Source organism: Myxine glutinosa, chromosome 4, assembly GCF_964187855.1.
Source record: "Myxine glutinosa chromosome 4, kmMyxGlut1.1, whole genome shotgun sequence".
In the NCBI taxonomy this organism is placed as follows: domain Eukaryota; kingdom Metazoa; phylum Chordata; class Myxini; order Myxiniformes; family Myxinidae; genus Myxine; species Myxine glutinosa.
In genome coordinates, this window is record NC_136264.1 from 123,485,059 (window position 1) to 123,497,996 (window position 12,938).

The window sequence follows — 12,938 nt, forward strand, 5'->3', positions numbered from 1 at the left end:
CAATCCCTGATCTCTATCCATACAGATTTCTCTAAATATTTCCTTCCTTCATATCATCCCTTTTGTGTGATGTAATATTGTCTTTTACCCAGATTTATACTTCCCCAGATTTCTACCCAGATTTCTACCCTATTTTCTCATTCCTATCATACCTACAGTATACATCGTGTTGTCTCCTAATCCTGTCTTCCAATTTCCTTCCTCATGAAACCATGAATGCTTATCACAACTATATCGTACTCTTCACCGTCTACCTTGGCCTCAAGGTTCTCCATCATATTATTTAAACTCTTGGCATTGCTATGGATTATTTTTAACTTTCCTTTCCTGCAATTATTTTTTCCTGCCTGCCCTTACTAATCATGTTGTCAGTTGCAGTTCCTCCCTTTTTAGCCTCTCCACCCTCCTCAAACCTAAAAAAGCTCTAATTCTCAAATCCCACTGCAAACCTTGCTGCACCTTTTCTGTTTAGCCGACGGCCATCATTATGGAAACACTCCCTTTGGCCCCCAAAATGATTTCCATTGCTTCCTAAACACATAGCCTTGCTGCTTACACCATTCGTTCTAACGATAGGTTAACATCTGTCGTTCAACTCATATATTATATTCCCTTTCTTATTCTCAAAAACATTACCTCACAACCCTTTGCTTTCAGTCGGTTACCATAAAATGTTTACCTCTCTTAAAACCCTCCAAGTAAAGATTCCCGATATCATTTGCTCCTATATTTGTGATTTACCATTTGGTACCATTACGAACTTCCTCCTGTCTTTACCTGCAACAATGCCATTTAATTCCTTCCTTCAATGTCCCTTATTCTCACTCCTTCAAAAGAACATGTAACTCTGTCTGCGCATCATTCCTGCAAAATGAGGAATCGACATGTTAATTACTTTCAACCTCCAGCAAAACCCAAACCTACCTGTCCCCATTCTTACCTGCTCCATCCCACTCTTACCACTGCATGTCCTCCTTATCAGCCAGGGGCAGATTCAGGAATTTCAAAACGGAGGGGGGGGGTGGGGGCAGGAGGTGGGGGTTGAAGGAGAGGTTCACCAGACCAATCGTGACAAACGGGGCATTTCCTGCATTCTTGAACGTTTCTGCATTTCCTTGCGTTGTTCCCTGGCCCAACAGTTCAGGGAACAAGAATGACCGACCGCACTGTGGTCCCAACCTGCGATAAAATCCGCTAACGGGCAATTGGGAAACACACATTTAATGCGTGATCAAAATATGAACAGCACGATTGGGAAACACACATTTAATGCGTGATCAAAATATGAACAGCACGATTGGGAAACACACTTTTAATGCTTTCTTAAAAGATTAACATGTCACCTCTTATCACTCGTATATCCTGTAAACACATGCACAATTGACTCACATATGAAGAGAAAGTTGAATGGTGCCACCACTTTGTATCTACCACTGGACTGCATCCAATATCACATAACGTATTATCGAAAATCCGAAGGAGAGGTACGCACCCCCCGCATCCCCTCTGGATCTGCCTATCCACCTGCACAACCATCTGGTTCCAAGAATACTTCTTTGTAATTTCGTTTGTATAAAGTTTACCAAACGTATAGACTTAAATAATCTGGAGGTATAACGAATATAAAAGTATCTGAGTATTCCAGTTATTGTATTACTGCAATGGCGTTCCTTCAATTGCAGTTACTGAATTGGAAATCAATGAATCTCCGTATACAAAGAGCAATGGTCCTTTGGAAGATGAAGGTGACTTTGATCGACTCATCAAATAATATCTTCAAATAGGCCTGCTCTAGAAGATTAGTTTTCTATTGTCAGTGTCAATCAATGCCAAAACCCTTCCAAGTTTATGCATGGGAGTTGGGTATATCAATTAGAATTTTTTTCCCCTATACTCTTCTTTTCCATTCTGTTGAGTTGGTGATCCATGCATTTTCCTTTTTTGGTGGTAGTTACGTTTTCTGTTCCCCATATCTTCACTTCTTTGGTTACTTTATCCCTCCAACAGATGTTGTTTCATCCCTCGTCGTGGGCCAAGTTTCAAAGTATTTGTTTTATTATAATGATGTCTGCTGCCAACAAACGTCTGTTCCTGTTGTGCTATCATTAACCTTTTCGTTTTCTACTCATCCTTTCTACTTCATTGCTGTCAACTTGTTATAAAATCAAAGGCACTTCTTCGTAGGAAAGTCTTATTAAGTTGTTGAATTGAGTCTCAAGACTTTTACTTTTTCTGTCTGTGACACTTGCAACTCGAAGCCATACAAAACCGATTACATTTTGGACATTATCTGTAATCATTGTCAGTGGTTAGAAAGACCTGTGTAACCGGGGTTTCATTTTTGTAGTCTATCGTTAAAGTAATACCCAATGGAGTTACGAGCCACATTTGATAATACAGTGCTTTGAGTAAAATAAAATAAAAAGTACCGGTACTAGTGACTTGGCAATTATGTTAAATGCCACGAAATCTGTTTTATTAGATTTAAAAACTGTGTTGAACATGCAGGTTAGTCTTTACCATGCAGGTTAATTATAACAGATTCAGGGGGCTGGTAGGATGGCCTTGATGTACGCACACTCGCCGCTAAGCCGTCTAGCCTGGGTTTGAATCCCGACCAGCTATAAACTGTCATCCTTGTGTTTCACAGGCAGGGTGGTTCAATAATGTGTGTGCCGTCCTCAAATTGACGTGAAATGGGCATCCCTTCTGCCGTAATTAGTTGGTGGACGTTAAAGATTCCACGGTGTCTTTGGCGAAGAGTAGGAGAGCTATTGCCAGCAACCTGGCCAAATTCCAAATTCCTGCCCTGACTTCCTGAGTAGGAGTGGCGACCTGACCAGGATTGTAGCCGAGTAACTGCTTAGGCAGCACCGATGGTCTACATAGGTACATGATGATGATGATAAGACAGATTTTTACAGGATCTTGGCATCCAAACAATTATTTAGCCCTAATCGTAAATACATTAAATGTAACAAGAAAGAGCAATCAGAGATTGCAGACCCTCACCAGGTCGTGTTTTTGACGTCATCATTTTTTTTTCTCCACCAATTTATCCCTAAATGATGCTCAAGAAATTTCATCTTCATCGGATGAAGTTTTGTACTTGTCGAATTATGATGTCATAATGGAGGCACCTATGACATCATCATTAACATATGTTATTCACCATGGAGAGTTCTTTACAATGAGCCATGTCTCAATTTTTTTTCTATGCAGAGCTTTAGGAGATTTTTTTTGCAAAGGTGCAAAGTTTTTTGGTTTTTCCAAGATGGCGCCAATACCACGTGACATATGACGTCATAATCGTCAATTGAAAAAATTCTACAGGAGGAGGCGCACAAAAAAAATCACTCATACTGCTTGTTATCGTGAAAATTTCCTGTCAATTGGACCAACGGTTGCAGAGAAAATTATATTTATTCTGTGCGGACAAACAAACAAACAAACAGACAGACAGACAGACAGACAGACAGACAAACAAACAGACAAACGGACTCAAATGCAATACCTTCTCTGCCGAGGGTAATTACAATTTTTTTTACCCAGGACAGATATTACTGAGGTTATCATATGAAAGAAATTAAGGGATTATATATGTACGATTTGGAAGATAAGCTGGCAGGATGTCCTGGAGATGTGCACACTCGCCTCTGAGCTGGCTAGCCTGGGTTCAAATCTCGGGCGGGTTACTAACTATCAGCTATGACCCTGGTGTTTTGCAAGTAGGGTGAGGCATTCATGTTACAAAATCATTACAAAAGCACAAGTGACAATAATCTACAAATATATAATAAGATACAATGTCTGTGTGTCAGTGTTGCATCTCCTTCCAAACCACTGGTCACACAAAGATGAGAATTGTACTATATTAATCGACAATGACCTTTACAGTGTAGGGTCAAGATAAATTCGATTTGGATTTAAAAAAATTCATCATTTACATCAATAAATCCCAAGACAAAGCAAGCGTGAATTATGCTCAGCATGGCTTGGCGACAAGTCACAAGATGCTGCTGATTGGTTGCGTCAGGCTAGGTGTGCTGATTGTCTTCTGGAAAGTGACGTCAATACACCTTTACTGCACTCGTTTCACCATTCTTAGAATTTAAAAATAAATAAATTTTAAGCTACAAACAACGCAACAAAAACTGAGCTTGGGGCCCAAAGGCTTGTAATTCAGTTCATTTATGAGAATGAGCAGAAGGATAAAAAGCTTAGAAGAGAAGGAAATGCAAAACCAAGGGAGAGGCAGCAGTTGAACAATGTTCATGGCAAAAATATCAACTAACGCACGACAAAAGGTTGATTGAATGATGATACAGGATGGTGAGGCCATCAAAGAAGAAATAGAAAGGAAGTGGGCCAAGGGGTTTGAAAGAAAAGGGATAAAGAGAACGAATGGTTGAAAAAGAAAATAAATGATGTGATGTGTGTAGGAGGCGTGGGATGGTAAGAGCCCGAGGTAAAGGAGCATGTTGCCCTGCGGATTTCCGGGCAGAATAATTACACCTATCTACCTGTCAGGATTCCAGTTTGCCTGCAGACCTTTAATAACAATATGGGAGCTTTGCTTGTGTGGCAGACTCGTGCTTTGCATTTCCAAGGAGTATATTTGTTTTTTATCAAACAAGCACAGCACTCCAAGGATATAATCAGGTACAATTCTTGCTTTAGATATATTTTGTATAACAGACAGTAAAAGTGACAGGGGATTATGCCGTGTGATTTGAAGACATACGTACATGGAGTTTTTTGAGGAGTGTAGAATTGGAAATTGCAGAAAGGGCAGGCCGGGCAGCTTTCCAGAACTGCTTTTGTGCCGAGTAGCGGTTCATGGGGCACATCCTGAATAAGCAATCTACAGGAGACGTCCGACAATCATCACCATCATTTCAGTAACATTTAAAGAACATTTTCAGTAACGTTTTCCAAAAAATCGTAGGTTCTTTGAGCAATTGTCAGCAATCACTCACACTGCAGTTAAGTAATTGGAAGTGTCAACCGACAAGCAAATTTACCATGACGTAAATGCACGAAGAAAGGAAAACATTAAGCTGCAGAAAGCAGGATATATATATAGTGTCTCGCTGTGTATATGTGTGGCACTTGCTTCTTAACCCCAACACCCACTACAGTAATGGGGTCTGATCTTGGCTTGATGTCTTCACGGTTTGGTAATTTCATTCCGGGGAGGAGCATTTACTCCTCTCTGTTATGGGGCAGTCCGCCTATTAAGGAGTTGTCTAAATGTATGACCATGCATTCATTGCCCTTTGGGCTGAGGTGCATGTGTATGCTCATCGGACAGTCTTGTTGGACTGTGTACTTTGGCCATGGGATCAAGGTGCACCTCCCAAGTTAACAAGCGTTACGCCTAGGTCCCCCGTCGGTGAAGTGATGTGAGTTGACAAAGTGGAAGACGCAGAAAACATGCTATGATATGATATTTCGCTCACAAGGTTCAGACATACATGGAGGCGGCCATCTTGGATTTTGACGTGGCGACCCAATTTTCAATAGCGTTCTTCCTCATGCCTCGATACACCCACACACCAGATTAGAAGTTGGTACTTCGCTTATTTTTCAAGATATTCCGCTCACAAGGTTCAGACATACATGGCGGCGGCCATCTTGGATTTTGACGTGGCGACCCAATTTTCAATAGCGTTCTTCCTTGTGCCTAGATACACCCAAACACCAGATTAGAAGTTGGTACTTTGCTTATTTTCCAAGATATTTCACTCACAAGGTTCAGATATATATATGGTGGCGGCCATCTTGGAGTTTGACGTGGCGACCCAATTTACAATAGCGGTCTTCCTTATGCCGAGATACACCCACACACCAAATTAGAAGTTGGTACTTCGCTTATTTTTCAAGATATTCATCTCACAAGGTTCAGACATACATGGCGGCGGCCATCTTGGAATTTGACGTGGCGACCCAATTTTAAACAGCCTTCTTCCTTGTGCCTAGATACACCCACACACCAAATTAGAAGTTGGTACTTCGCTTATTTTTCAAGATATTCATCTCACAAGGTTCAGACATACATGGCATCAGACATACATGGCGGCGGCCATCTTGGATTTTGACGTGGGTTGCACCCACACACCAAATTCGAATGCAGTCCTTCGCTTATGCACGCACGCACGCACGCCCGCACGCAAACACGCACGCCCGCACCAGGGTGGAGCTTATTTTTTTAACTTTTGAAATATGATCTTCTTACCCTCTCAATTTGTTCCTATATATGAAATAAAATTGCAGGCAAAATATGAGCACAATTGAACAATATTTAGGGGTAGCTCAATGATGGTAAAGTTTCTGATACCCCAAAGCTGCGGCCGCCCTTTTATTTCGCATACTACTGATAATAGATTAATTCTGTTGATAAATTAAGAACCCAATTTTAACTACTAAGTAAATTGACACTCTCTCCTATCATCATACACACAACATGCAATCATTGTGGTAAAATTAATTACTGGGAACACAGATAAAACCTTTAAGTTATAAAACTCTGTGCTCCATTAAATAAATAATTACAGTAGTAATATGTACATTGTACATACACAATATCTGTTATAATAAAAGAGTAAAATGTTCGTTGAGCTAGAGTCTGCTAGACAATAAATGCTAAAATGACATGTAGCGCTGACCTGGGAACGCTTATCACCATAGTATCTAAAAGTAAACACTGTACATAGGTGTATCACAGAACACTATTTGAAAATATAAACTAAGTTATCACAGGCTTTGCAGAGAATCACAGACACAATGGGTGTATAAACATGGTATTAAAGCGCGGCGTTACGCGCGCTGCTTGCGAGCAAGGAGGAAGCGGACAAGCGGTAACTTATAAGCGTCTTTATTTCAGGAGCTCACTGTAACACTGGCGCGCTCCGGGCTGCGTGCCCGGTGTATATCATGAGGCCACGCCTACCCCTCGGGCGTGGCCACCGCCCACTTGGTGCGCGGAATGATGTCACCACGCCAGTGGGCTTTTGTGTCCGCCACACGCGCCCCCCCAGAATTCCCGCGCACCTGGAGGGCCAGTTTGCGGGGCAGACGAATGACCCGGCCGAAGCGCCCCCTGTCGATCGGCGGCGTCCGGGGTGCAAGGATGCCAGGTGGGATGCCCCTGGGATGGGTGCAGGACCAGGGGGCGGCGTGGCGGCGGGGCTGGGCGGTGCCAGGGGTCCGCCCGCAGGGGGGCGGCCCCGACGTGGGGGTCGGGCCACTGGCGGTGGATGGTCCACGTCGAGGTGGGCCGGCTTGAGGCGGTCTACCGAAACGCGATCAGGAGTACCGCCGATGTCCAGGGTGAAGTGCTTCGCCCCGGTCTCCAGCACGCGGAAAGGCCCGTCGTACGGGGGCCGCAGTGGTGTCCGGTGGGCATCGTGGCGGACGAACACGTACTCCGCCGTGCGAAGCTCCGGGGCGACGTGCGTCGGTGGGTGCCCGTGGCATGCCGTTGGCACCGGGGCGAACCTCTGGGCGGTCTCTTGCAGAGCGGAGCGCTGCTGTGCCACGGACCATGGTGCCGTGGAGTCGGGGAGGAACTCGCCCGGCACCCGCAGCGGTTGCCCGAAGACCAACTCCGCCGCGGATGCGCGCAGGTCCTCCTTGGGCACCGTCCGGAGGCCCAGCAGGACCCAGGGGAGCCTGTCGACCCAGCCGCCGTCGCGGAGGGTGGCCCGGAGCGCGGCCTTCAATGAGCGGTGAAATCGCTCACACAGGCCGTTAGCCTGGGGTGGTAGGCCGTGGTTCGGTGCAGCCGGACCCCGAGCCCCTGCGCGACCGCCCCCCAGAGCTCCGAGGTGAACTGGGGGCCGGGGTCGGACGAGATGTCTGAGGGGGCGCCGAACCGGGCGACCCAGGTGGCGATGAAAGCCTGCACGACATCGGCCGCCGTTGTCGACGCCAAGGGCACGGCCTCCGGCCACCGGGTGGTGCGGTCCACCATGGTGAGGACGTAGGTGAAACCCCGCGAGGGGGGCAGAGGTCCCACCAGGTCCACGTGGACGTGGTCAAACCGGCGTTCCGGCACCGTGAACGGGGCCAACGGGGCCTGGGTGTGCCGGTGCACCTTGGCACGCTGGCACGCGAGGCACGTCCTGGCCCAGCCGCGGACGGCCTTCCGGAGGCCATGCCAGACGAACTTGTCGGCGATCAGCCTTTGGGAGGCCCTCGCGCCCGGGTGGGACAGGCCGTGGATGGCGTCAAACACCTGGCGCTGCCAGCCCGCGGGCACGATGGGGCGAGGACGCCCGAGGGAGACGTCGCACCTCGGTGACGCGGAGGCCCGTGACGGCGGTCCGCAAGGCCTGGACGTCGGGGTCAGCGGCCTGGTCCGCTGCCATCCGGGCATAGTCGATGCCGAGGTGGACTGCGTGGGCGACGGCCCGGGAAAGGCAATCCGCCACCGGGTTGTCCTTCCCCGCGACGTGCTGGATGTCCGTCGTGTACTCGGACACGGCCGAGAGGTGACGCTGCTGCCGGGCCGACCACGGCTCGGTGACCTTGCCCATCGCGAAGATCAGCGGCTTGTGGTCGACGAAGGCAGTGAACGCCCGGCCCTCGAGCAGATGGCGGAAGTGCCTGACCGCCAAGTGAAGTCCGAGCAACTCGCGGTCGAAGGTACTGTAACGGCGTTCGGGCGGGCGAAGCTGCCGGCTAAAGAACGCCAGCGGTTGCCAAGCTCCACGCACCCATTGCTCGTGCACTGCGCCCACCGCGTAGTCCGAGGCATCGGAGGTGAGGGCAATCGGTGCATCGGGCGCCGGGTGCGCGAGCATGGTGGCGTTAGCCAAGGCGAGGTTCGCGCCCGTGAACGCCGTGTCCATCTGCTCGGTCCAGGTAACGTCGCCTTTGCCCGGCTTACCTCGGAGAGCTTCGTGCAGGGGGCGCAGGAGCTGGGCGATACGGGGCAGGAACCGATGGTAAAAGTTCACCATGCCCAGGAACTCCTGCAGCCCTCTGATCGTGCGGGGGCGCGGAAACCCCTTCACCGCCTCCACCTTGGCCGGCAGGGGGACGGCTCCGTGCCTGGTGACACGGTGCCCCAGAAAATCGATTATGGTGGCGCCGAACCGGCACTTTGCGGGGTTCACAATCAGGCCATGCTGGCCCAGGCGTTCGAAGAGCGTGCGGAGGTGGCGTAGGTGCTCTTCGCGGGAAGTGCTGGCGACGAGGATATCGTCCAGGTAGACATAGACAAAATCCAAGTCACGCAGGACGCTGTCCATCAGTCGCTGGAACGCCTGAGCCGCATTCTTCAGACCGAAGGGCATGCGCAGGAACTCGAAGAGTCCGAATGGCGTGATGACCGCCGTCTTCGGGACGTCCTCCGGCCTGACGGGGACCTGATGGTAGCCGCGTATGAGATCCACCTTCGAGAAGAAGGACATGCCCGCCAAACGGGCGGAAAAGTCCTGAATGTGGGGGACGGGGTAGCGGTCGGGAGTCGTGGCGTCATTGAGACGGCGATAGTCCCCGCACAGTCGCCATCCCCCGCCGGGCTTCAGCACGATGTGCAGCGGCGATGCCCAAGCGCTCTCTGAGCGCCGAACGATGCCGAGTCGCTCCAGGGTAGCGAACGCCGCTTTTGCCACCGCCAGCTTCGTCGGCTCGAGGCGGCGTGCCCGGGCGTAGACCGGTGGCCCGACGGTGGGGATGTGATGGGCCACCCCATGCTTGACGGCCCCCGCCGAGAAGGTGGGCCGCGTGAGAGCCGGGAAGCCGGCGAGGAGGCGGGTGAATGCGTCCGCTGCCGGAAGCGTACAGACCAACGTGGCCGGAACCGAACCGTTCGGCAAGCCGCTTGGCAAGCCGCTCGTTGAGCTGGGCAACGCACAAGCGAGCGAGCTGAACGTCTCGGCCTGGACAAGACGTCTGCGCTTGACGTCGACCAGGATCCCATTAGCGCACAGGAAGTCCGTGCCAAGCAGTGCCATGGGCACGTCGGCGGTGACGAACGTCCATCGGAAAACCTGCCCTCCGAACCGCAGAGAGAGGCAGCGTTTTCCGTACGTACGGATGGGCGTCCCGTTCACGGCAAGCAGCGCGGGGCCCCCACCCGCGGCGTGCTTGTCTGACGTGCCGGCGGGAACGACACTCACCTGCGCTCCCGTGTCGCACAGGTAACGGCGCCCGGAGAAGGTGTCCGTTATGAACAGCAGGCTGCTCGAACGGCCGGTGCTCATCGCCACTATTGAGCGCCGGCCCAGGCGTTTCCCGACCTGTTGAAGGAGCATGGCGGATGACACTGCCGAGCTTCGTGGCCGAACTTGGCGTGGAACCAGCACCAGGTGGTGGAGCTGGAGGAGCGCGGCTGGCTCCGCCAGGCCGGTGGAGTTGGCGGGTTTCCCCGCGGTGGCGGTTTTCGCCGCGGCGGTGGGCGGGGCGTGGCGGCGGTCACGAGGTGCGTATCAGCATGCTGCGTATGCTGTATAAGCTGATGCTGTGGATCAGCAGCATCAGCAGCAGCATCAGCAGCATCAGCCACGAGGGCCGTGACGGCCACGCCGACTCTCGCCCGCGTGTCCGAAGCGGCGAAGTACTTGTCCGCCTCGGCTGCCAATGCTCGGGGTTCCGTTAGCCCGGTCCCGGCCAACGCGAGGCGAACCTGCACTGGAAGTTGGCGACGGAAAAGCGCCCGGAATAGAGAACCGGGGGCTTCGTCGCCCAACAGTGACAGCATATGGTCCATTCGGACCGACGGGCGCGTGTCACCGAGCTCGGGGAGATCCAGGAGGCGGTCGGCCCGTGCGTCGTCCGTGAGGCCGAACGTGGCTAGGAGTAGCCGCTTGAGTGCCTCGTACTTGTGGCCGTCCGGTGGGTGGCGAAAGACGGACACAACTCGAGCGGCCGTGCCGGGCCCGAGGGAGGCGACGACGTGGCAATAGCGCGTGTCATCGCCGGTGAGGCGCCAAAGCTGAAATTGGGCTTCGGCCTGGACGAACCAGACTTCGGCCTGAGCCTCCCAAAATTCGGGAAGTTTGATGAAGTTGGCCATGGCAATGGCGTCGCGTGTGGAAGGATCGCTCCGGCAGATCCAACGTCAAGGGGGTCACCAGTAAAGCGCGGCGTTACGCGCGCTGCTTGCGAGCAAGGAGGAAGCGGACAAGCGGTAACTTATAAGCGTCTTTATTTCAGGAGCTCACTGTAACACTGGCGTGCTCCGGGCTGCGTGCCCGGTGTATATCATGAGGCCACGCCTACCCCTCGGGCGTGGCCACCGCCCACTTGGTGCGCGGAATGATGTCACCACGCCAGTGGGCTTTTGTGTCCGCCACAGTATAATATTATCACAGATTATAGAAGCATAATCATTGTGGTTCAACTGGTTCATATCTATTATCCAACCAATCATCCGAATCCCATTGTTTTTCTGATAAATTGATAATGCAAATTTTCCATGAATTTATATTCCAGACATGTTCAGACTTGTTTACTGTTTGGACTCAATGGACTGACTATGCTGACTAAGCAACAGCTGCAACACTGTTGCAGCAGTATGTTTGTGTAATTGCTTGAGGCATTGTGTTCATTGCTCAGTTATTAATAGAACTGTTTGAATTTTCTTGATTCTTAATTTCTTAATGCTATGTTCTATTTCTTTCAGATTCATATCTGATTGAAAATGTCATCTGTGGAAAAAGCAACAAGATCTCAAACCAAGTTGTATCTCCTTGGCGACTCTGTGACTGAATTAAGTGGCAGCAAGTTGCCATCATTGCGTATGGCTCTTGGATTCTTCCTACATCACCATCTCGATCTGAAGGAGACCGTAAGACAATCGTCGGATGTTACCATCACGGAAATAGCTAACTTTTGGAAGAAAGCTAGAATCCCGATGAGAGCTCATCAAAACTGCCAAACCAAGCTTGAGCAGACATTTGAAGAATGGCGTCTTCTGAAAAAGAACAAAGCGCGAACGTCACCAACTCAACTCGCGAGAGAGTCGGCTTTTGTTTCCAGGCTTGAAGACCTTTTTGATGTCGCTCACGCTGATGCTCTGACCAATACGTCAGTATTACAAGAAGACAAGGATTTCTTGTTAGCCCAGCGAGAAAAGGGAAGAAGGGGGTCGCTGGCTGGAGTAGATGTAAAGCTTGCTGCGAAGGAGAAAACGGCGTCCAAAAGAGAGGAGGAAATGCTTGCCAGGCGACAGCGAATGGAGCAAATGAAACAGTTAGCAGCTTCTACAGCTGAACTGATTTCATCTGGTTCTGAATCTGAAAACAGCTCAGCAGAAGATAGTGAAAAGATGGAAACTGGGGACAATGCAAGTGAGGGAGCTGATGGAGGCATCACATTTCAGACACGAAAAAGAAAGAGGGGGCGAAAAACTGTCGTTACTGAAGAACTCGCAGCCGCTCTAGATCGCACAAAAGTGTCAGACCGCAAAGCCGTTTTTGTTATAGCAGAAACTGCCAAAAGCTTGGGACAGAACATTGATGAACTTGCTCTAAACAGAGACTCAATTCGCCGACAAAGAGTACAACACCGAGTCCAGAGATCTGCAAATATAAAGGTGGAGTTTCAGGGTAACGTTCCCCTTGTTGTTCACTGGGACGGCAAACTGATCCTTGATCTAATTGGAAAAGAGAAGGTTGATCGCCTGCCAGTATTGGTTTCAGGGAAAGGAGTTTCTCAGCTACTCACAGTTGCCAAGCTTCCATCTGGAACAGGCGAGGCTCAGGCTGGTGCTGTCTTTGGAGCCATTGAAGACTGGGGCGTAGCCGACAGCATCCGAGCTATGTGTTTTGACACGACCAGCTCAAACACTGGTCGGATCGCTGGTGCCTGTGTCCTCCTAGAGCAGAAGTTTGAGAAGGAGCTCTTGTCACTAGCTTGCAGGCATCACATTATGGAATTGATAATTGGTGCAGTGTTCCAAGTGTGTATGGGATTGGGAGCCAAAT

The 12,938-nt window shown here is 50.2% G+C and overlaps 1 protein-coding gene across 3 annotated transcripts in view; it reads right to left on the reverse strand.

The window, feature by feature from the left end:
- Positions 1 to 12,938, reverse strand: part of LOC137425950 (inositol 1,4,5-trisphosphate-gated calcium channel ITPR1-like) — a 465,322-nt gene that overhangs the window by 431,118 nt on the left and 21,266 nt on the right. For all 3 annotated transcript variants that reach the window (XM_078776380.1, XM_078776381.1, XM_078776379.1), the window contains exon 3: positions 4,749 to 4,864. In XM_078776380.1, coding sequence (XP_078632506.1) covers positions 4,749 to 4,864 — 116 coding nt within the window. The remainder of the gene's footprint in view (positions 1 to 4,748; positions 4,865 to 12,938) is intronic.